A 22992-nucleotide genomic window follows, 5' to 3' on the forward strand; every position below is an offset into this window, starting at 1 on the left:
GAAACATTTCTCTGCCAGGTGGTTTTAAATGAAAACTGGTGGCTGATTTGATGAGACATTTGAATACTCAGGAAAACTTTCACTGAAGATAACAGGAAGGGATGGTGATGATACCTGACTTGGATAATATAGCCATCTCATCTGAAACATACCACTGTGTATTTGTAACATGCCAAAATTAGGGAGTAAATTTCATCTCAAAATCTAATCTTAAGTGAGTTACTCTCTGGAAAGACGCGCCTAACTCTTGTCCCAAAGAGGAAGTAAGTGCTCAGCATACAGAAAAGGCAAACGATCTCAGAAAGTCTAATGGCTCTCAGCAAGAACCAAATCATAATCCATATGAAAACTCTTTGCTGTGACCTAATTTTTGAAAACCAACGATATAGCTAAAGTGACTATACAGGTTCGTAGGTTTCCCAATGCATCTCCTAGCAATTTCTGGCTCTTTATTTAAAAGAAAAAAATATAGTTAAAAAGTCACTATTTCTCAGACCAATGGAGAGCCTAGACTGTAATTCTCACAATTTGAAAACTTTTAACTTTGGGTATCACAAACGTTTGAAGATAAAGTAATTTCAAGTTGAATTCACAAAGCACAATTTCTGACCTCTTCTAAAAATTTTATTTAAAGTGTCCTGAATTCATTTAGTAAAACTGCTTAAGATTCCCATAAATTCACAAAAAAGGAAGTACCGGTCCAGGATTCAGAAATCCCAATGCAAAAGAGCAGAAGAAAAAAAAAAACAGGGAGGCAGGGGGGGAGGGAGGAGAATTTATCCTCTACCCCATGTTAACAGGAATAGGGCTGAGAAATTACCATCTCTACCAATAAAAGTTCATTCTTGCAGTGACTGTAAGATTTATAGTATTGCTCCACAACATCATCACAGAACCAGTAATCTTCTTCACAGAATAATAGCTAATATTTATAGGGAAGTAGCTGTGCTGGAGGACAAGGAACGGGAGAAGGATAAACGTATTTCAGAGCCTTTGAGGTACTCCTTTATTTAATTTTCTTCTGGTGAACAGAAGCTGAGGAGGGATCCTTCACTCACGTTCCCCCACATTGACTAATGCAGTGCATTTTCACCACCCCACCTCCAAGACCAGCCACACCCCAAGTGCAGTGAACAGCAACAGCAAACTGAACTCTTCGCCCTGGACCGAGACCTAAATGCCACGCTCCCGGCCGGCTCCTCGGCAATATGCAATGGCTAGCAGCTGGGCCTCAGCACCCACCACTGCAATCACCTCTAGGAGCCCCTGTGAAAACTCGGAGCCAAGCATGGATGGGAAGGGACAGAGACAGCAATACACTGAAATGCTGTCCCAGCTTCCCCACAGGGCCAGGAGCCTGCGGGTTTGGTCTCCCCATCGGTCAGAGAAAGGCCGCTGGGAAGAGGTGGCGCCTGCGTCGCTCCAGTGGGTATTTCCAATGCTGCCGAAGGAGATACCCAGGTCACGTCACACCTCTAGAGCATCCCTTCCAAGCACAGGTGTACACAACCAGGAACAATGAGGTAAGGATACACCTCCCGTAGTAGGGAGGGTCTGGGTAACGTCGGAGATCTGCACTATCCCTGTCACCTCTCCTACCGTTTCCCCCTCAGGGCAAAAAGGCCTGATGGGTACTTAGAAGAGGAGAAACCCTGATTCTCCTCCACAGGCCACGGCTTCAATCTGTTTATTCTCATCACTCACAGCAGGCAATTCGGTAACATTACGTTTGAAGCCTCCTATTGACGGAGGAAGCTAGAAAATGTGGTCACATGCACGGTTTGGCAAGGATGGGAAGGGAGATGAGAGAGAAAAGGTTCAAGAGAGGCTGTGGGGACCTGGCTTCCAAACATGGCACCTCCCCACACCCATCCCCGTGCCGCCGGCAGCGGGACAAACCCGCTCCCCTTTCGTCCCGCCACCACGCACGCACGCTTCCCCTCTGTAACCAGCGGTGCGACTAATTGCATGAATTTCCTCATGACGAACGCCCCGCTGAACCCGCAGCGAGCTGCCCCCCGGCCGCTGCGATCGCGGGAGGCCGGCACGCGGGGCGGCGGTCGGAGGCAGCCGCCTCAGCCCCTCGGCGGGCGGCGGCGGCCGAGCCAGGCGGTGGCAGCACGGCGGCGGCGGAGGCTCCCGCACGCAGGGAAACCCCACCCAGCGGCCCCTCCTGAGAGAGGCGGGGTTCTGGGGACCCCAAAGGAATCCCACCTCGCCCCTCACCCCCCATGGTGGGGTTTCCGCCCGCCGGCTCCCTCGGGGCGGAGGGGGCCGCCGTCCCGACTCCGTGCCGCTGTGCCAGGCTCCCCCGGCAGTTCTGCCTCGGGAGGAGCTGTCCGGGGTCGGGGACGACGACCGGGGAGGAGGGAAGTTATGGGTGGGGAGCGGAGCGGGACCGGGGCCCCGCAGCGCCGGCCCCGGCGAGGGGTCCCTGCGGGGCGGCCCTGGGCAGCGGCCGGCTCCGGCTGTGGCAGCGCCCGCTCCCGCCCGCCGGCGATCGGCGCATGAATGAGTGCCTGAATGAATGAATGACTGGCGTCTGCTTACTTAAGCATGGCCTCTTCTTTCTCCTCCTCTTCTTTCTGCCGGTCCATCACTGCCATGATAATGTTCCTCTCCTCCTCTGTCAGGTGGCTCAGGTCGGGCAGCTCCTGCATCGGGGGGGGCACCGTGGGCGGGCGAGGGCCGCGGGGCCCCACCGAAGAAGACATTTTCTTGCCGCCTCTCCCTTACACCTTCTACCTTCGCACGGCAGCCCCGGCCAGCCTCTCCTCCGCCCCCTTCTCACAGTGTAGTCCTCCGAGCAGCAGCAGCCGGCAGCTCTCTGGCAGCAGCGGAGGAGGCGGAGACCCAGCCTTTCATGGTTGCTCGCATCCACCCCGGCCCGGCTGCTGCTGCTTGCTCCCTTTGTTTCCGCGGTTCAGGGAGCTCGGGGGCTGCCGTGCCGCCGCCCGCAGACCATCCTCCCGGCGGTGGGCGTGCGGGGCGGGGGGTGCCGTGGCGCGGAGGGCTCCGGTCGCCGCTGGCGGGCTGCGTGCGAGAGCGGGGGGCGGTGCGGGCCGGCCGGGAAGGGCGGGTGCTGCCGCCGCCGCCGCCGCCGAAATGTTCCGCTGCTGCGAGCCTGGTGCTGGGGGGAGAGCGGGGATGGGGGGTCAGTGCCGGTGAGGCGGAGTCCGAGGCGCGCCGCCGCTGCGTGCCCCTGCCGGGGACCCGGCCGGCCGCGCCTCTCCCTGCCGCCCCCGTCGCTCGTCCCGCGGCCGCATGGTCACGGCGCCGGCCCCGGCACCGCCGTCGTCCTCACGTCCTCCCCGAGGTTTCCGCACCGCAGGTCGGGGCTGGAGCTTGCCCCAGTCCCCGGAGGGCTGCCGTCTCGCCCTGGGCAGGGGCCACCCGCGGGAAGGGGGCAGCGGACGGGGAGCCGTGCTGTGGGCTCGCTGCGGGCGGCCTGAGGCGCCGGAGAAGCCCTGTGCTCCCGGTATTGCGCCGCTCCTTCGGGCGTGAGCCGTGCTCCCCCCACCCGGGTATCAGCTCCAGCTGCAGCCTTGGGCCAGCACTGTCACCACTCGAGCGTCCCTTCCCGCGGATCCCACCATTCAGCACCTTCTTCGTCTGCCTCTTACACTCAGGCAGTGGCACCCATGGCACCCCATACTTCCATGGGCATGGCGAGTGCTCTTAACACCTCTCAGACGCACTTTTTCACTGCTGTGACCCACCAAAACTGGCCGTGAAACATGCCGCAGTGCCAACTGTTCGAGGGGTTAGCGCACCACAAAGCAAAACTTCAGTTCCAGACAGAGATAGCTTCCCTTTCAATTTCTGACCTATCAGCTCTGTGCAGCTTGATTTTGGGGAGCTGGTAACACACCAGCTTGGGGAGCTTGGACACACCAAGCCTTCTCTACAGAAAATCATCTGCATGTAATCCACTGGCCAGGAGTTCATGCCTATAGCTCTGAAGGGTCCCTTGCCCAAACGCATGCCAGTCGCTGAATGAAATCGTTTAGGCTACGTAGAAATGCAAAGCTGAAATACAGAGAAAACTGCACTGTCAACTAAAATGTGAGGTACCACTAACACACACTGACACGTAAGACCTCTCAGTCACTTCTATGACCTTCTGCCGAGGTCGCAGCATGGAAACAGCTCTGGTTTCTAGAGAGATCGTCTGATGGGCATGAACCAAAGGAAAAAAAAAATCTATGCTGGCAGTGTTCAATGCTTCTTGCTGCCAAACTTGCCAGGTTTGGAAAAGGGAGAGGGACCAGCTTTCAGCCAGCCACACTAATACCTCTCACATGAATTCTGAGGGCTGTGAACCTTCGTGACCCTTTGAATTTGAGAGGAATTACTGTGGCCATCTGCTTGTGTCCTCCCAAGAGATTTTCTGCAGGATACAATTTGATAACACAAATTACAAAGAAAAAAGATAAGCACTACTGTGACCACCAGAACTTTTCAGTGGTAATGTCCAAGTTCGGCTCTTCTGAGTGACGTCTCTCAACTCTTCCAGCACATGAAGGAAACTGAAACTTGAATGACCGACAGATGGCTCAGAAGAGATTAAAGTGGTGTTAATAAGCAAAGCACTATGAAAGGCTGGTAAATATTATAATGTCACACTCAGTTAAAGACACAGACCCTCTGCTAACTCGTGTGGTGATTTGTCCCAGGGCCTGGTCATATTATTACTGCTAGATGTAATCCTTCTAGCTAAGTACTAACAAATCAATAAAATCACTTCCCGCCATCTGCGACCAGCAGTGAAGATAGGCTTCATGTTAAACGCTGATGCTAGAGAATTTATCTGTTCCATTACCAACAGGCAAAAGTATGGCAGCCATCTCAAAACTGAAGGAAGCGAGACTGAAAAGAATAAGATGATGAGAAGAAGGTGAAGTACCACTGTGTGTTTAGTATCAGAAACAACTAAAACACGACATGACTGGAATGGTAATACTGGACACACATACTAGATTATGTTATCGGTGTCCGTAGGTAGTCTGCACTCCTTCAGATAATTTAGGTATGTACACACCATCTAAAAGATGTAGCTCAAATAACTGCAAGAACAGATTCATTGTAGCAGTGTGTTGAAGAGATGCTGCTTTAAGCCCAACCTAAACAAAATATTAAAAGTCTAAGACCGTAAGACTCAAATGTGTCCAATATAATTTTATGAAGAAAATATTACATGAGGTTAAGTTATTGCACTCACCTTTCTGCTTATTAATTTCTGACACAGTCACGTGTGTGTCTGTTCTGTATTATTGTGTTAATTGCTGTGTGCTGGGTCAAGCACATGAATTCTTACTGCTGTGTGTGTAATACAAAATTAATACAAAGAATATGAGGGGATTTTATATATAGTTTTTGAAAACTTAAAAGGGTAAGCTGAAAGCTCTTGCAGAGTAATGGTTAAAAAAAATGGTGGAGGTTGGAGTGTGGTCTTACACCAAGTCGATATTGTGAATAAAACTGTACTACTGCAAAGCACAAAATCATTTGGTTTGGAAGTGACCTCTGGAGGTCATTTGGTCATTTGGTCCAGCCTCCCTGGCCAAGCCGGGTCAGGTAGAGCAGGTACGCAGGACTGCGTCCAGATGGCTTTTGAATATCTCCAGGGATGGTGACTCCACAGCCTCTCTGGGCAACCTGCGCTAGTGTTCAGTTACCCTCACAGTAAAAGTGTTTACTCATGTTCAGACAAGACCCCCTGTGTTATAGTTCGTGCCCAATGCCCCTTGTGCTATCGCTGGGCACCACTGAAAAGAGCCTGACTTGGTCTTGCTTACACCCTCCCATCACATATTTATTCACATTGATAAGATCCCTTTGATCCTTCTGTTCTCTAGGCTAAACAGTCTCATCTCTCAGCCTTTCCTCATATGACATGCTCCAATCCCTTAACTATCTTCATTACCCTTCACTTGACTTGCCACAGTGTGTCTTTCTTGTACTGGGGAGCCCAGAACCAGGCTTGGCACTCCAGATGTAGCTTCACCAGTGCCAGTGGGAAGGTTCATTTCTCTCAACCTTCTGGCAATGTTTTTCCTAATGCCTACAAAGTCTTAGGAACAATAAAAGATTTTACATTATTTTTGCGCAAAGACAGTAGAATTTACTAGAGAGATATAGAAGAAACAATAAAAGTAATCTTGTTTTTCATAGGGCTACATGAAGGGACTCAGCTCTTATTGTCACTACCTCAGACTTTTAGTGGTCATTTTCTGATTTGCCTACATTTGCTTTGTAAAGATGAAATATCCAACATTGTCATCCAATCAACAATGTGTGGAAAGCCCAGTTTAGTTCAATACATTATATCCTGAAGCTGGAATGATACATGAGAGCCTTGAAGACAATTTCATTGCCTGGTTAGTAAGAATGCCCCCTGCTTAGTAACATCCAAAGTCTTGTCACTGATAGACATCCTATTAAATCCATTTTTTCTGAAGACCTATCTAGGGAAGACTGCTGTGAAACCTAGAAATGGAATTGTCATTATAGATACTGTAACATGAGATAAATTACTTTCTGAAGCCTAGAGAAGCAAATCATAATGGAATCTGTGATCTTTTCTTCTCAGTTCGTAACAGGCATCCATATATGTCCCATTCATGACAGATGCATATTTCGTTACGATACCAGACCATCCATCAATCTTAGGAACTTTCCTTCTCCCCCATATCTTCCTTTCTGATTGTCCAAGGGCCACATTCTAAATTTCTCAATACACCTTTTTCAAGCTCTCTTCGATAGCCTAGCTGTGAGCAGTCATGATTGTCTCTTTTCTTGCTTGAGGTAAACTGAAAGAAGACACTGGAAACAAAAAATTCAGAGAGTTTTCCAGTAGGTTTCTTCCCTAGAAGAGGGATTCAGATTGATGGAAGACTGGGGATAGTGAAAGCTGAGGAGGAGTTATCGATCTGAGGAGGTGGAGGGTTGCTGTATGAGGGACAGTCATGAAGGATGAAATAATCCTGCAGCATCAAGGGCTCAAAGGGATTTCTCACAATAGGTTAGTAAAAGTTGGACGCTGTGACTTCTTTCTCAGTCAAGAAGTTGCTGAAGGAATTTAAAAATTTCAAAGACCAAATTCACAGTAAAATATCTTCTATTAACATATCATGATTTTCAAGAGCAGTTTTTGTTTTGGCATCTGACTCATGATTTTTCATTTCTTTAAGTTTAATGGTACTGCATTATTTTAAGAGAGAAGGTCACAGCTAGCTCTAGCATGAGAAGAAATGGAAACAGTCCTTTTCAAGGCAGACAAAAAAACACTGGCACAAAGGGAGTTCATTTCAGGTAGCGATTTCAGAGCCTGTTCTGGACAAGATCTGTTATTATGCATAATTTTATAATGAGTGCCTACGTCCTGCGGTGATTCGTGTTTTTGAAATGCTCTCAGACAGGAGTCTTGGTCTTCTTTTAAACATATTTTATTAAAAAAAAAAAAAAAAGTTAAAAAAACCCCCAACCTCTAAACAACAAATGAGCAGTTCCATTAGCAGCAAACCTCGTGGAGCCAGGTTTTAGATGACAGGTTTGGATTCTCTCCTGTCAAATAAGGCAGCTGAGTTCACACTTTCACCTGTCCTTTAGTGGGTGCAAAAAATCTGAGTCTCCCTACCTGGCTGCTGACTTCCATAAAACCTGCACGAGCTCAGTGTTTTTAGACCTCTCCCTTTTTGTCAGACTTCTTTGAAACTGGTCAAGAGATTCAAATGTTATTCCTGGAGTACTGACAGAAGAACAGTGTGATTGCATAGCTTGGTTTCCTTAAAAAAAAAAATAGACTAGAAACCCTGTCCCACCCCCATAGGTCTCTAATTTTTCCCTTTGCTCTTCTCAGTTCCTCCTGTTAAGCTGTGTATTTCTGGCATGGCAGTTTCCAGAAAATCATCCCATCCTTCAGGTGCAGCTTGCCAAAAATGCATAAACAGGAACTGTCACCTTCCTCCTCCATGACATGATGCTTCTGTATGTGCAGCTCCAAATCATACACCCTTTTAGGTGTAACAGTGCATTTGCAAACCCCTATCTGATTTGAATCTGTTATTAGCTGATACTTATTTCAGTGCAGCTACTTTCCAAATCTGTTTGTTAATAATTATTTTTTAACCCAGAAATACTAATAAGGTTCTAAGTACAACGTCATTATTCAGAGAATTGAGATCAGTTTCCGTTTTTTTCTTCTTTAACTAGAAAAAAGTGCAAAAATTATGGAACTGACACCACGCTCCACGCCAGAAAGTCATCATCTACTTTTTGCTTATCTTCTGGACCTATTGTCTAAAGCTGATAATGCAGGCAGGTTCAACGCCATTCAATTCAGGGGAACCCTGCATAAAGCCATTGCACAGAAAGACACTAAGCTTGTCATATCTTTTTACATCTGTCAGAAAGGCTGAGAAGTGTTATGGCTCAGACAGGAGAAACTGAAGCCCAACACTCTTAGTCAGCAATCTGGCAGTTGGGAAAGCAATGATTCAGTTCAAGCACCAAAGTAACATAACTTTTTCTATAATTATGGACCACATCTTTTTGGAATAAGAATTTTATTGTTGCTCCAATGATTTTGCTGAAGAGTTCTAATATAATTAGTAAAGCAGACTATAGATATGATGAGTATATTCTTTATATTATAATATATAGAGTTTTTCTTAAAATCTACTGCTGCCAATTAAAGTATCTTACCATTATTTTTGCTCCAAAACAAAATCTTCAATAAAGTCTTGAATGTTTTATGCTATGACTGCAGCTGAGAATGCAGTAAGGACAAGATGTAGATGATCTAAATCACCAAATGAACAAAGCAGTTAGTACACTGAGGTCTAATGCTACCCATGTAGCCAGAGCCCTTCAACAGCTGCCAGCAGCCCAGAAATGCTCTTGTCAAGAGAATCCAAGAAACTCCTGCTGTTTTATCAAGCCTAATTGGCAGTAAACACCTGATTCCCAAGGCAGGCCGTAAAGAAGCAGGAGGAAGAGGATTGGAAAGAGAGGAAGATGGAGTCATTTTTCCAGAGTTGTTCCTACAGTGGAGGATATGCTATGGCAAGTTCTGTCTTGCCATCTATTGCAACCTCATGACAGTCTCATGCATTTCTATTCATCAATTGCAAGATACTTTAAAAGTCATTATTATTACTAAATCAGGCACAAGAGTTTTGATGGAAGAGTTTGTCTTAAGAAGTAGTGAGGCAAAGTTTGCAGGAGAATGTATGTTTAATTATCCAATGGATATAATCAGAAAACATGAACAAACTTTGAGGCGCACAAGCCCTTTTAGGTTCAAAAAAACCCAGCAAAATTTAAGCTAAGCATAGGAACAGTTGCTTTGAAATAAACTTTATTATTTTAATCAGCTAAACAACCTGAGAGAAAAGAGTGCATGAAAAATGTGGAATAGGATACTTGTAAGAGGAGTGATGCATTTGTGGAAAAGAGAAGGAAATTGCAGGAAAGACAGAGAGATAATTATTACCTGTGAAAGAGGAAGATGTCAGATGAGACGCAAGAACAACCAGATGTTATAAAACCAATATGTGTACTGAGTTAATGACTTTAAACGAAATGTAGTTTCATCAAAATGACAGCATTCATCAGAAGTGTGTCAGCACCTACTGCATACCTATTGCATTGTTTAACTGGAGAAAAAACCTATTTTGTTTCTGCAGTGTAGAATTTCTTCATTTTGATAACATTGTCTTGATTAATTTTGTTTGAACTTTATATTATACTAAATTCTGGAATGAGCAACTGCTGATGAAAAAAATGTGACATATATATTGTATTTAAGAAGCATAAGAGGCATAACTGTATTAAAGAGAAAGCATGAAAAATGAAGTTGTAAGAATCCCAAAATGATATTTGCGGAATATTTGTTTTGCGAATAATTTTTTTTTTTTCTGTTCCAATTTAGTACCCTGAAAAAAAAGAGATCACATCAGAGATAACCCTGCTCTCAGCTAACTGCACCATCTTTATAATTGAGGAAGCTAAGGTACAGATTGATTTCAGGAAGCTGAGGCACAGATTGAATAAGTGACATTACCCAAGTATCAAGTGAGTCACTGGAAATGAAGAGGAAATAGTAAAGGGTCACATCCAATTCCTGTGGTCTAACTGTCCATCTGCCTCCCACATCTTAGGGTGCTTTTACAATCAAGCTGAATAATCTAAGGAGTTACTTACATTAGTCTTCCCTTAGTTGCTATGCTCTGAGTCACAACAAAGGCTAAGGGCTTGTAGTCCACCGCAATACACAGTAAAACAGGTGAGCTTAAACAGGTGATTTAAAGTTCTTGTTTCAATATGAATCTGGAAACCAGCTGTTTCATTTTCTCTTTCTAAATGTTATTTTTGTTACCAAAAAGATGAAACATAGTATTTTTATTTATGTGTTAAATAGCTCTCTCTCATATATAACAAATGTCTCTATTTGTTCGGAGTCTTTATGTACAAACATACTTTTCTATGCATAAGGAAGTACCAAACTGTAAAGAGGAACAAAAATTCAAAACTGTGGCACCTAAATCAGTGTATTCCAGTTAAAAGCTTTGCCCTGAATAATCTTATTTCAACATTCTAACAATATAACAGTTTATATAAAGTTCCATGTTTCCTAAATGAAAAACTTATTAAGAAATTTTAAGTAAATAATGCCTAGAGATTATGTTCCTAAAATTACTTCCCAGTGGTCTCCAATAGTCCTTTTGTTGTCAAAGAATTACATTTTCAGATTATTTTGCAAATCACCTTTAAAAGCTGAAATGCTGGAAGAAAATATGAAACTCTACCTAGGTTTTTTCCCCTTCTCAGGGTGTATGAGATTGTACCGAACTCCTAAAAGAGAAGTCTGTAGTCTCAGGTCAATACCTGAAATTCAACTTGGAAAGAGGTATCTATGTAAGTGTAGTTTTGTGTTAAAAGTAGAATCAGAATTATAACTGTTACAATATTTTTTGTGTTCAAGGCATAATTAGAGAAGAGGTTTTTACAAGTTTAAGAATGTCTTCAGTTACAGTCAATATTGTTGCCCCTGGGCTAAAGACAAAATCAAAGTGACAGAATAGAAGATTATCGGGATGAGGAAAATGGAGTAGAATTAATGAATTTGCAATGAAGGAGAAAGCATTTGGTCTCAACCAGAGTAGTAGAGAAACAGAAGATGGAACTCAGGTGGTGATATTAGTACAGTGAGAGTAGCAGGCATCAGGGTCAAAACACAACAGCATAGCTCTGCTGCAGTCCTGAAAGTAAAGGAGCTGGATCAAAAACTGCTGTTGATGTGATTGAATAACTATCAAATACAGCTGATTTTCATCCTGATGGAAGAAAGATAGCCAGTGGGAAGCTGTAATACTAGTGTACAAAAGATAAATCATAGAATCATAGAATCATAGAATCGTAAAGGTTGGAAAGGACCTTAAGATCATCTAGTTCCAACCCCCCTGCCATGGGCAGGGACACCTTGCCCTAAACCATGTGGTTCAAGGCTCTGTCCAACCTGGCCTTGAACACCGCCAGGGATGGAGCATCCACAACCTCCCTGGGCAACCCCTTCCAGTGCTTCACCACCCTCACTGTAAAGAACTTCTTCCTTATATCTAATCTAAACTTCCCCTGTTTAAGTTTGAACCCATTACCCCTGTCCTACCACTACAGTCCCTAAGGAAGAGTCCCTCCCCAGCATCCTTGTAGACCCCCTTCAGATACTGGAAGGCTGCTACGAGGTCTCCACGCAGCCTTCTCTTCTCCAGGCTGAACAGCCCCAACTCTCTCAGCCTGTCTTCATACGGGAGGTGCTCCAGCCTTCTTATCATCCTCGTGGCCCTCCTCTGGACTCGCTGCAACAGCTCCATGTTCTTTTTATGTTGAGGACAGCAGAACTGTACGCAGTACTCCAAGTGAGGTCTCACAAGAGCAGAGTAAAGGGGCAGGATCACCTCCTTCGACCTGCTGGTCACGCTTCTTTTGATGCAGCCCAGGATACGGTTGGCTTTCTGGGCTGCAAGTGCACACTGCCGGCTCATGTTAAGCTTCTTGTCAACCAACACCCCCAAGTCCTTTTCTGCAGGGCTGCTCTGAATCTCTTCTCCGCCCAACCTGTAGCAGTGCCTGGGATTGCCCTGAGCCAGGTGTAGGACCTTACACTTGGCTTGGTTAAACTTCATAAGGTTGGCATTGGCCCACCTCAGAAGCGTGTCAAGGTCCCTCTGGATGGCATCCCTTCCCTCCAGCTTATCAACCGAACCACACAGCTTGGTGTCGTTGGCAAACTTGCTGAGGGCGCATCAATCCCACTGTCCATGTCGCCGACAAAGATGTTGAACAGGACCGGTCCCAACACCGATCCCTGAGGGACACCACTCGTTACAGGTTTCCAACTGGACATCGAGCCATTTACCACAACTCTTTGCGTGTGGGCATCGAGCCAGTTTTTTATCCACCGAGTGGTCCATCTATCAAATTGATGCCTCTCCAATTTAGAGACAAGGATGTCATGTGGGACAGTGTCGAACGCTTTCCACAAGTCCAGGTAGATGACGTCAACTGCTCTGCCCCTGTCCATCAGCTCCGTGGCTCCATCATAGAAGGCCACCAAATTGGTCAGGCAGGATTTCCCCTTAGTGAAGCCATGTTGGCTGTCACCAACCACCTCATTGTTTTTCATGTGCCTTAGCATGCTTTCCAGGAGAAACTGTTCCAAGATTTTGCCAGGCACAGAGGTGAGGCTGACTGGTCTGTAGTTCCCTGGGTCTTCCATATTTCCCTTCTTGAAAATGGGGGTTATATTACCCTTCTTCCAGTCATCGGGAACTTCACCTGACTGCCAGGATTTTTCAAATATGATGGACAGTGGTTTAGCAACTTCATTTGCCAGCTCCTTCAGGACCCGTGGATGGATTTCATCAGGTCCCATGGACTTGTGCACGTTCAGGTTCTTAAGATGGTCTTGAACCTGGTCCTCTCCTACAGTGGGCCTAAGGTCTTCATTCTCACAGTCCCTGCATTTGCTTTCCAAAACTTGGGTTGTGTGGTCAGAGCATTTGCTGGTGAAGACTGAGGCAAAGAAGTCATTAAGAACCTCAGCCTTCTCCAAATCCGTGGTAGCCAGTTCTCCTGATAGCTTCTGGACAGGGCCCACATTGTCCCTAGCCTGTCTTTTATTTGCTACGTATCTATAGAATCCTTTCCTGTTATCTTTCACATCCCTTGCCAAACTTAATTCTAGCTGGGCCTTAGCTTTCCTAACCTGGTCCCTAGCTTCCCAGGCAATGCTCCTATATTCTTCCCAGGCTGCCTGTCCTCGCTTCCACCTTCTATAAGCTTCTTTTTTCCCTCTAAGTTTCCTCAGCAGCTCCTTGTCCATCCATGGAGGTCTCCTGGCCCTCCTGCTGCACTTTCTTCAGTCGGGATGCAACACTCTTGAGCACGTAGCAGGTGATCCTTGAATATCGACCAGCAGTCTTGGCCCCTCTGCCCTCTAGGACTGTATCCCATGAAACCTTACTAAGGAGGTTCCTGAAGAGGCCAAAGTCTGCTTTCTTGAAGTCCAGGGCAGTGAGCTTGCTGCACGCTCTTCTCACTGTCCTGAGGATCTCAAACTCAACCATCTTGTGATCACTAGAGCCAAGGCTGCCCTGGAGCGTTACATTTCCAACCAGTCCCTCCCTGTTGGTGAGCACGAGGTCCAGCATGGCACCTCTCCTTGTCGGCTCCTCTATTGCTTGAAAGAGGAAGTTGTCTTCCACACAATCGAGGAACCTCCTGGATTGCTTGTGCCGGGCCGTACCGTCCCTCCAACAGATGTCAGGATGGTTGAAGTCCCCCATGAGAACAAGGGCCTGCGAGCGTGAGGCTGCTCCTATCTGTCTGTAGAGCGCTTCATCCACAGAGTCCTCTTGATCAGGCGGCCTGTAACAGATCCCCACCGTAATGTTCCCTATTGCTGTTTTCCCTTTGATCCTGACCCACAAACACTCTGTTACCTCATCATCCGTCCCCAGACAGAGTTCCATACTCTCTAGCCTATCACTGACATAGATAGCAATGCCCCCTCCCCTCCCCGTCTGCCTGGCCTGTCTTTTCTAAACAGCCTGTAACCTTCCATTCCGACACTCCAGTCATAGGAGCCATCCCACCATGTTTCTGTGATATCAATGACATCATATTCCCGTAGCCTTGCACACATCTCGAATTCCTCTTGCTTGTTCCCCATACTACGGGCGTTTGTATAGAGGCACCTTAGCCGAGCAAAAGAGGCCATAAAGGCATAAGAAAAAGTACACCGAGTTACTGTTACAATCGAATTACCTGTTTAGTTAGAGCTTGGGATCAAATTGAATTAACAAACTACTCACCCTAACAAGTAGCATAGAGGCTGGATTGAAATGCCAGACCCAAAAAATGAGAGTATAGAATGGGGTCAATACTATCAGCCTCCCAGCTAGGAGCTGAGACAGGCTGAGTTAAGCTATAAGAAGTCAGAGATTTGGTAAGGACAGAAAGTACTGGGTCACTTCAGTTACCTCATGTAGAAAAGGGAAACTTCACTCAGGGTCATAAATCGTAGATGAAATTGTCAATGATTCTTTCATGGATCAGCTGGCTAGCAACCCCCCAAATGCAGCCCTTGACAAGATAATGACAAAGATCTCTTTCAAAATTTCCTCTGGAAGCACTCTAACAATAATCGTTACTCAGATCCAGCATCCATGACAAAAAAAAAGCAAAAGGCCAAAAACTTCACCACAGTTATGCCATCAATTGGGTGACAGAGAATTAAGTTACAGGTGATGTAAAGGCTGAAGGACACCAGGGTGGAAGCACAACAATATTGTATACTGTGTTAGGAGGGGTTTGGAAACTGGCAGAAGGAAGATGGAATGGCTAAGCAGGGTTGTTAGAATTAAGAAAGCATCATTTAAAAATCCAAAGTTGTATTCAAACAAAATGAAAAGTATCATAAATTTGGGTAGATGAAATGTGAAAATATAAACAAGCAAACCAAAAAAGAATTGGAAAAGCAGCTTCCTGAAGGAACTAAAATTAGTACTAAATTCTTCTCTTAGGACATGAGAAGCAAAATAATCTGGCAAGCATTTTGTAGCACCTCCTTAACTGGGGTAGAAGAGGAGCAGAGAGGACAAGAGTGTGGCAGAGAAGATAAATGGATTATTGACATCCAGGTTCATTACAGAAAAGATGGGAGACAACACAAGCATCATTTCTTAAGAGGAACTCAGCAAACCATCTGTCTGAAAACTGAAGTAACTTTGGGATTATAATTCAAAGGAATATAATGAAAAGTACCAAATACAAATCACCAGGCCCAAATGGTATTCACCTAAAAATTTAAAGAGGAAATAAGTGAATTACTAATGGCAATGTGTATTCACACCTGCTGATGACTCTGATTTTGAACAGAGAAAACATGGTTCTGCCTTGTAAACCTCTTGGAGTTCTTAGAAGTCGTCAACAAGTATGTTGTTCTGTGTGATCCTGTCGATATCGTTTACTGGGATTTCCAAAAGACCTTGACAGTATCCTTCAAGAAAGGATGCTGAACCGCCATGGTAGAAGAGGGAGAATCCTGTCTTAAATGCATAGAATGCATGTAATAATTTAGGTTCGAATGGAGTTCTGGAGGTCATACAGTCCAAATTCTTGCTCATAGTAATTCCAGTTTACACCTCAGATAAGGTGGCTCAGGGTCATGAACAGTCAAGCTTTGAATATGCTGAATAATAGAAATCCCACAAACTCTTTGGGTGTCTTGATGCAGAATGGGTGTCTTCTAATCAGAATTCCCCTTGCAGCAACTCATGTCCATTGCCTCTTCTCCTTTCATTGTGAACCTATGAGAAGAGTCTACCTCTGTGTTCTTTATAATCTCATCTTAAGAAGACAAACAAAGCAATTAGATTTCCCTTTAGCCTTCTCTTCAAGCTGAACAAACACAGCTAGAGGTAAAACACAATAGGAACTAATAGTCAAAATTCTCAGTGAAGGAAAAGGAGTTTGACAGAATTCTGTGCTGGGACCCACATGTTTTAGCATAGCCACAGATGAACTGGAAAAGGAGATGAGCAGTGATATTTCAGTTTTCTGATGATGCAGTTACCAACGTAGGAAGGACAAAGGTTGAGCATACAATTGCTGAAAGATCTTGTGAGGCTTCATGACAGAGCAATAAAAAGGCTTCATGACAGCAATAAAACATTTTGTGAAATGCTGTGGTGAAAACAAATCTTAGCTTCATATATCAAATAGTGGACAGTGACCTGCCCATTACTACTCAGAAGTGAGAGAGACTTTGGGGTCAAGATAAATAGTTCCAAGAAAGCACCATTTCGGTGCTCAGCAGCAGTCAAAAAATAAATCAAATGCTAGAACTATCAGGGAAGGAGTAAAGAACAAGACAGAAAACACAGCTACATCTCTGGATAAATGCACATTTCTTACATTTTGAATACTACCTGCAGTTCTGGTCTCCTCTAGGAGGAGACCAGAAAGGTGGAGACCTCCATAGAAGGAGATCCAGAAAGGGTACATTAGAGCTTAAAAAGAGATTCAGAGAAGGACATATTTGATGATCAAATAGTACAGAATAGCTTCTGTACAATGAATGATTCATTGGGCTGGGATTCTGCATAGAAAAAGGTGATCTGTGGGGGATGTAATAAAGATCTATAAAATCATAAGTAGCATGACTGACGTGGATAAGTATCAACTATTCACTGTCCCTTTCAGGGAAATTAGGAGTCAGCAAATAAAGCTTGTGATGGTGGTTCCTCACATACCAGGTACTAGAGCTGTGAAAATCCTTGCAAAAGACACTGTAAGTGGAAGAAGTACTTGGAAGAATGATTCATGAAGAGTTGCTGAATAAACAAGCTATAAAAGACTTGGGAAATCTTCTAAGCTTAAAACAGTAAGAAGCCAGAAGACTATTAGGGGAAACAACCATATATGCTTATACAGTTCTTATTCTTCCCTGAATGTCAACTTTTGATCACTATTAGAAACAGAGCATTGGCTAGAGGGATCTTAGTTTTGGTTCAGTATGACAGTTCTTATGTTCTTAGTATTTGGTTGTTTTTTGTTTGTTGGGGTTTTTTTAATAATCATCCTCAAAATTAGCCCCACATCTCAGGAGCTACACAGTCGCCCAGCCTATCTTGCTTCATTCCAGTATTAGCTGACATGCAGCCTAGAGTCTAGCCCATTTTATTGCTGTCCAAAATGAAGAAATACATATTTTATCACAACAAAACAACTTTTACTCCAACCACAGAGTAAAACAAAACCAAGCAATGTGTTTTCTAAGCACAGCCTGCTCCAATATACACTAGGAACAAAGTGATATTCAGTATCTCACTAAATGCAATGCCTAATACATCTTCTGTATTGACAGAATGGAAACAAAACCTTTGTTAGATTGGAGATAGATGAGATTTCTCTATTTAAAAAAGATCATGCCAGTCTGTAAAGGATGTTTGTTAAATTTTTTATAGTGACCTGACCCAAGCCAGATGCTCTAAAGAAAACCCCAGAGAAATCTACCAGCTGCTGTTGGTAGAAACTAACAAAATGGATGTCAGACTAAATTGCTGCTTATACTTTGCAGTGGAAGAGGATTAAAAGGCATATAGAGATCTTTGTCTTTTAACTGATGGTACATAGGTAGGCTGATAAGAGACTTCAGTTGGAGAAAAGCTGTGGTCAGCAAGGAGACAGCAAATACCTATTTCAGTTCTTTGGAAAGGATTGTTGCCAGCCTTCTCACCTTGTTTTAAGGAATCTATATTTTTTCCACTTGATTAAAAACCCCACATTGTTTTCAATCTAGTGGCTGTACCACAAAGGAAAGATCAAGAAACCAGAAGTTAAAGCTGTTAGACTTCAAAATAAAATAACTTCTTTCTGAAGGCCGGAGATAGTTGTCAAAGCAAAGGTAAATCCATTTGTGTTGTGAGAGTTGACAGGATCAGCTGTCTGTGGAGAGTTCCTTCAAGACTCAGAGGCATCACCAGAAAAGTGTTGATGATAATGGAGAGAGGCCCGTAGAAATCACAGAGATTATACTAAAGCTGTCTCAGTATTAATAATTACCTACCACCATAGCTTAATTTATGTAGCTGTTCTAGAGCAAACCTGTAGAAGAGATGTAATCTATGGGTGTGGTGCATTGTAGCTTACAGTCTTACATAGTCTATGTTTGCTTAGGTTATAATTCACATTATTGCAACATATTTGCCTTTCAGGGAAGGGCAGGCAATGTATCTGCTGCAACCCTATCAGTTTAACTATACGGATTTCTTTGAAACAGGTTTTTCATTCTACAGTACTGCATCCTAGCAAGGGGAGTTCTCTGCTTAGGTGTTTCTGTAGAGGAAACAGCTCCTATAGAGGTGTTGCTGCTGAAAAGAGCATCCCCAGAGATGCAGCACACTTGCTGAATGTCTTCAGGCATAGTAGTGATTCAGCTTACATGGTTCTTGCACACCCTTGTGTCCTCAGGGCACCCCACTAAGTCTTCTGACCTCCTGCAGGGTGATTATGGCCAAATCCTGGAAGCATAAGTTTACCCTGAATTTCTGTGAGATCTCTTACCCCAGGAACTGCAAGTGGCAATTTTCAGAGCAGTAGCTTGGTCGATTTCTGGCAGCACTCATAGTTTCTTCAGAGCCATGGTGCTGGAATTGCAGGGAGATAGCCCCTTTGTGCCAGCCTTAGAAACATGGTGGCAGGCAGTCATGGCAACGAGCTGCCTTCCGGGCACTCTGTCTCAAGCTGATATATTCTTGGCCTAGATAGGTCTGCTTTGTTAGGGATAGTGGCACAAAAACTGGAGAGTTCAGCATTAACGGCAGTCCCTGCCCTGCAACAGCTGCACTACAAGCCAAAGAAACGATGGATACTATATTGATGTACTAAGTTGTAGTAAAGATCTCTGTCTAGACTTCAGAGTGCTTTTTCCTCAGAGGTCAGAAACATGCTTCATTCTGACTCTTCTCTCTATTGGCACTCTTTGAAGCCAAATACCCCTGGCATGCATCCCATCAGGCTCAGAGATATTATTATTGTTTTAGACCCTTACTTCATGTGGGCTCACAAAGACTCCATCATTTCAGGCCTCAGAAACTTACTTTACTTGAAGCTTAAGGCTGACTTTCAGCACTGAGCATTGCCATTAACCCAGGCTAGTGCCACATCTTCCATGAATCATCCACAAGTTTATTCCTTCCCTGAAGAGTGTGACATTTAAGCATGAAGCCAGAGGGTACCTGGGTACTAGGAGAGGGAGCATATCAAGAAACAGTGCTCAGTATCTCGTAGCGTGAGAGGTGATGGTCCTGGCCAAGGGCTCCTGCCAGTGTGGCAGAGGAGAGTGTAAGGAGACACTTAAAAGGAGTCAATAAGGTAGCTTTGTGGCTATTTACAAAATTTTCCCTTGGTGTGAAGGGCAGAAGGGAAAAGAGACCAAAGGTGGTGTTTTGTTTTGTTTGGGATTTTTCAAATTTAATAGATAGAAGAAGGAAACTGGCAATTGATTGAATAGAAAAAATGAAAGGCTAAGCGTGAACACCACTATCTGGAAGACATAGCATGGTGTTTTTTGACAGAAGGACAAAGGAAATGAACCATTTTTGTTATGCCTGATATACTAAAAGGACCAATTTGCATTGTTTTGTTTCCCAGAAAATCTTTCTGTATCTGAAAGTTTCATGTAAGGCATGATATCAAGACAACATACCTTCGGCTACCAGCTGCTCTTGTAGCCAGCAGCTAAGCCTTAGAACTTTCTTTTAGCCATAATTTATCAGATGGCATTCACAGAGCATATGATCAGTGAACTGAATGACCTAATGCAAAGATTTCTTCCCTTCCAAATATGTCTACTAGTAATAAGATATAAGTAAGACTTGTTTAACTACATATCTGTGAATCTGTTCATTGGATGTTCTTAAACATAGATGTCTTCCAAACTGTGAGTAAACAGATTGGAGATATCAAAGATGAGGTACTTAATCAGTCTGGATGTTTCAAAGTAGTTGAATAATCAGGCTCTATGCTTTCATAACATAGCTCTTCTAAAATGTTCAAATTGCAGAATTGTTGCTATTTTGGTTTTGCAGACTTACACTCACCTGGAGATTGGGTAGAGAGTGGAGGAGAGAGAAAATCAGAGGATTGGGATGCATGTAAAAGATCAGAATTGCATTCATGCACAATCTGTCAGAAATCCTCTGAGATCTCAAAGGAGGTGCAAGTCAAATGTGATACTCAGTGAGGAGAAGCAGAGATTCGTTTGCCAAGCCTCTTGTCTTCCATTGAAGTATTGAACAATCATACTTGCAAGAGTATGAGAAGAGGAGAAAATATGATAACTCAGTATACGGGGATAAAGTGTCTAATGTGGCTGAACAGAAAGGATGAGAAGGAAGTAGGGATAGAACAAAATACCTAAAGAGAGTAATCAACATGTCACCATTTCTCATAGGTTTTCTCTCTTGCCTATTTTAAGTGGTTTTGACAAGTTTGAAGTGTGATAAATAGCAGTCCTTTTGGTATCTTAAGTATAGATAATCACAGAAAACCATGAAAAGAAGCTTCAGGAGGTCACCTGGGCCATCTTCCCACCCAAAGTAGGATCTGTTATTCATTCATGGTAAGTCATCATTGCTGGTAGACATTTGCCTACCCTGTTCCTCAGGACAGCTAAATTGTTCCAGAAACTGGCTATCTTTACTCTTAGAAAGCTACTCCTAATGTCAAAAGTAAGTCTGCTGCAATTTTAGCCCATTGATTTCTGTTTCGTATACAGGGGACATCCTCTCATCCTCTTTGCAGCAGCCTTTAATGCATCTGAAGATTGCTATCACATCTTTTCTCAGAATATTCTCTTCTGCAATATTTTCATCCTGGCAATTTCAGACTTCCAAATAACCAAACTTTTAGAATGAAATAGCTTTCTTGACTCCCTTCTTCTCTACTTCCTAAGAGTGTGTACATTTTATTCTTAATGCTTTCATAAGGAAGTGGCTACACAATTCTTTAGAATGACCTGAAAGAAAGGTACATGAAAGCCATGGGCAATTTGAAACAGCCTGTGTCCAGTTTCTCCACATTTCTTAAACCATAGCTTCAGTATCCTAATATCGTGATGGTATTTAAGCATACTTGCTTTTGAGAAGAGGGTTCAGATTATGATTTTAGGTCCTTTGTATTATATTCTGATCTGTATTGGTGGAACTAAGATGACTCTAATAGGACCTTATGGAGATGTAATTATTTATCTTTGAGGTCCCTTTCAGAGTCTTTAGGTGCGCTGATTTACAGCTGAAGTAGCTCCACTGAATTAAAAGTCATTTAAGCATAATGTTACAAGAATTACTATTATAACATTTTTTATAACTTAGTGCTATAACTTTTACCTACAAAAATAATGCATAAATAATTTCTTACACATATACCAATGAATCCTTTAAAAAATAAGTGGTAGAATCATGTCTTAGGCTAACACATAAGCAAAACCTAGATAGTTTTCACTCAAAACTAGGAAAGCATTCTGATAAGATATTTATTTCTCATTATAAGTACAAATGTGGCTTATTATGCCAGGGTCCTGTCTTGCTGCTGAAGGTTACTGCTGTGCTATAGCACTATAAATCCAAGGGTCAGCAATTGCTAGGCCCCATTCAATCTCTCTCCTCCATTTATACCCTTGAAAGGGAAAAAGAAAAAAGGTATAAAGAGATTCTGTTTCTATTCTTGTTAAAGTTAACGCAACAGGATCCTACAGGCTGTAGGTGTTGCTAGGAAAGTACTGCACAAGCTGGTCTGCCTCTTTTACTGTACTAGCTCTCTGCCTTCTACCAGCTGAGAATGCCATGGAAACAGAGGTTGGGAAGCAAAAGCTGGTCAGGTTGGGGATCGGGGATTTAATTTTTTTAGTACCTGTATCAAAAGAGACTTTCTTTGGAATGTCAGTGTGAAATATCCTGCCCCATTTCTATTGATCTCTATCGCAGTGACAGTATTCCCACTGGACAAAGACAAAACAGGGTGACAAGGTCAATGGAGGAGCTGTTTGACTTGGCATTTCCTAAGCAGTAATTGAAAAACTTGAGGTAATTAGAAAAGTGAGGAATGCAAGTGCAAAAATACCTTTAAATGTAGGCAAATAAATTCGGTTTACCGTACTCAAGACTGGTGGCCCCAGTGAAAGTTAATGAATAGTACGAATTAGCAAGGGTGAATATGGACAATGAAAAAATAGGGGAAAAAAACCCCCAAACAACCAACAAAACCCAACTGTTTTTAATAGTGTTAGTTATTTTGGATGACTGATTTTTCTAATATGCTAGCAAACATCTTGCAAAATAGCATTTGTCTTTCTAGTTGTAATGCCGTTATCACTTCTTGTCTATGTCAGTAAAAGCCTGATGTTAATGGTTGCAAATAAAGGAACTGATCACAACAGTATCTCAGTCCAGTTCAAAGGCCTATGGTCGGCAGGTCTGTAGCTCACAGTGGAGTTGCTGTGACTCAAGCATTTCTCCTTGTCAGGTACTACCAATATGCATGCTTTTAATCTTCAGCAGATGTGGGACAACACATCTTGTTTTAGTTCACAGGGAAGAATAATCAAACTAAATTAAAATGCTTTTGAAATTGCTGGCCTGGGCCCCCAAGAGCTTAGTCAGTGATTTCAATGGAATTAACCTCCTGTCAGCATATGAATCCAGATCTTCAGATGTACACAGTTGCAGTAGAATTGCTACAGCTCAGCTGACATCCACTAACCCGTTAAGTGTTAGGAACTGCATGTGTGAGCTTATATTACACGTCAAACAGCTCTGTAACTTGCTGTTATGGAGTCCTCCAAACATTAACCAGTTCCTAGTAATATCTTATTTGGAAGTAAAACAAAACCAGGAAGACCTAGCGACATGAGAAGAATTAATA

General features: G+C 43.5%; 1 protein-coding gene across 30 annotated transcripts in view; it reads right to left on the bottom strand.

Moving 5' to 3' along the window:
* The window catches only part of RIMS1 (regulating synaptic membrane exocytosis 1), a 309338-nt gene extending 306332 nt beyond the window's left edge, over positions 1-3006 (bottom strand). For all 30 annotated transcript variants that reach the window (XM_030490062.1, XM_030490059.1, XM_030490038.1 and 27 more), the window contains exon 1: positions 2551-3006. In XM_030490062.1, coding sequence (XP_030345922.1) covers positions 2551-2714 — 164 coding nt within the window. In that variant the 5' untranslated portion in view covers positions 2715-3006. The remainder of the gene's footprint in view (positions 1-2550) is intronic.
* Positions 3007-22992: the final 19986 nt, after the last annotated feature.

The sequence above is a fragment of the Strigops habroptila genome, chromosome 6 (genome assembly GCF_004027225.2).
Source record: "Strigops habroptila isolate Jane chromosome 6, bStrHab1.2.pri, whole genome shotgun sequence".
Lineage (NCBI taxonomy): Eukaryota > Metazoa > Chordata > Aves > Psittaciformes > Psittacidae > Strigops > Strigops habroptila.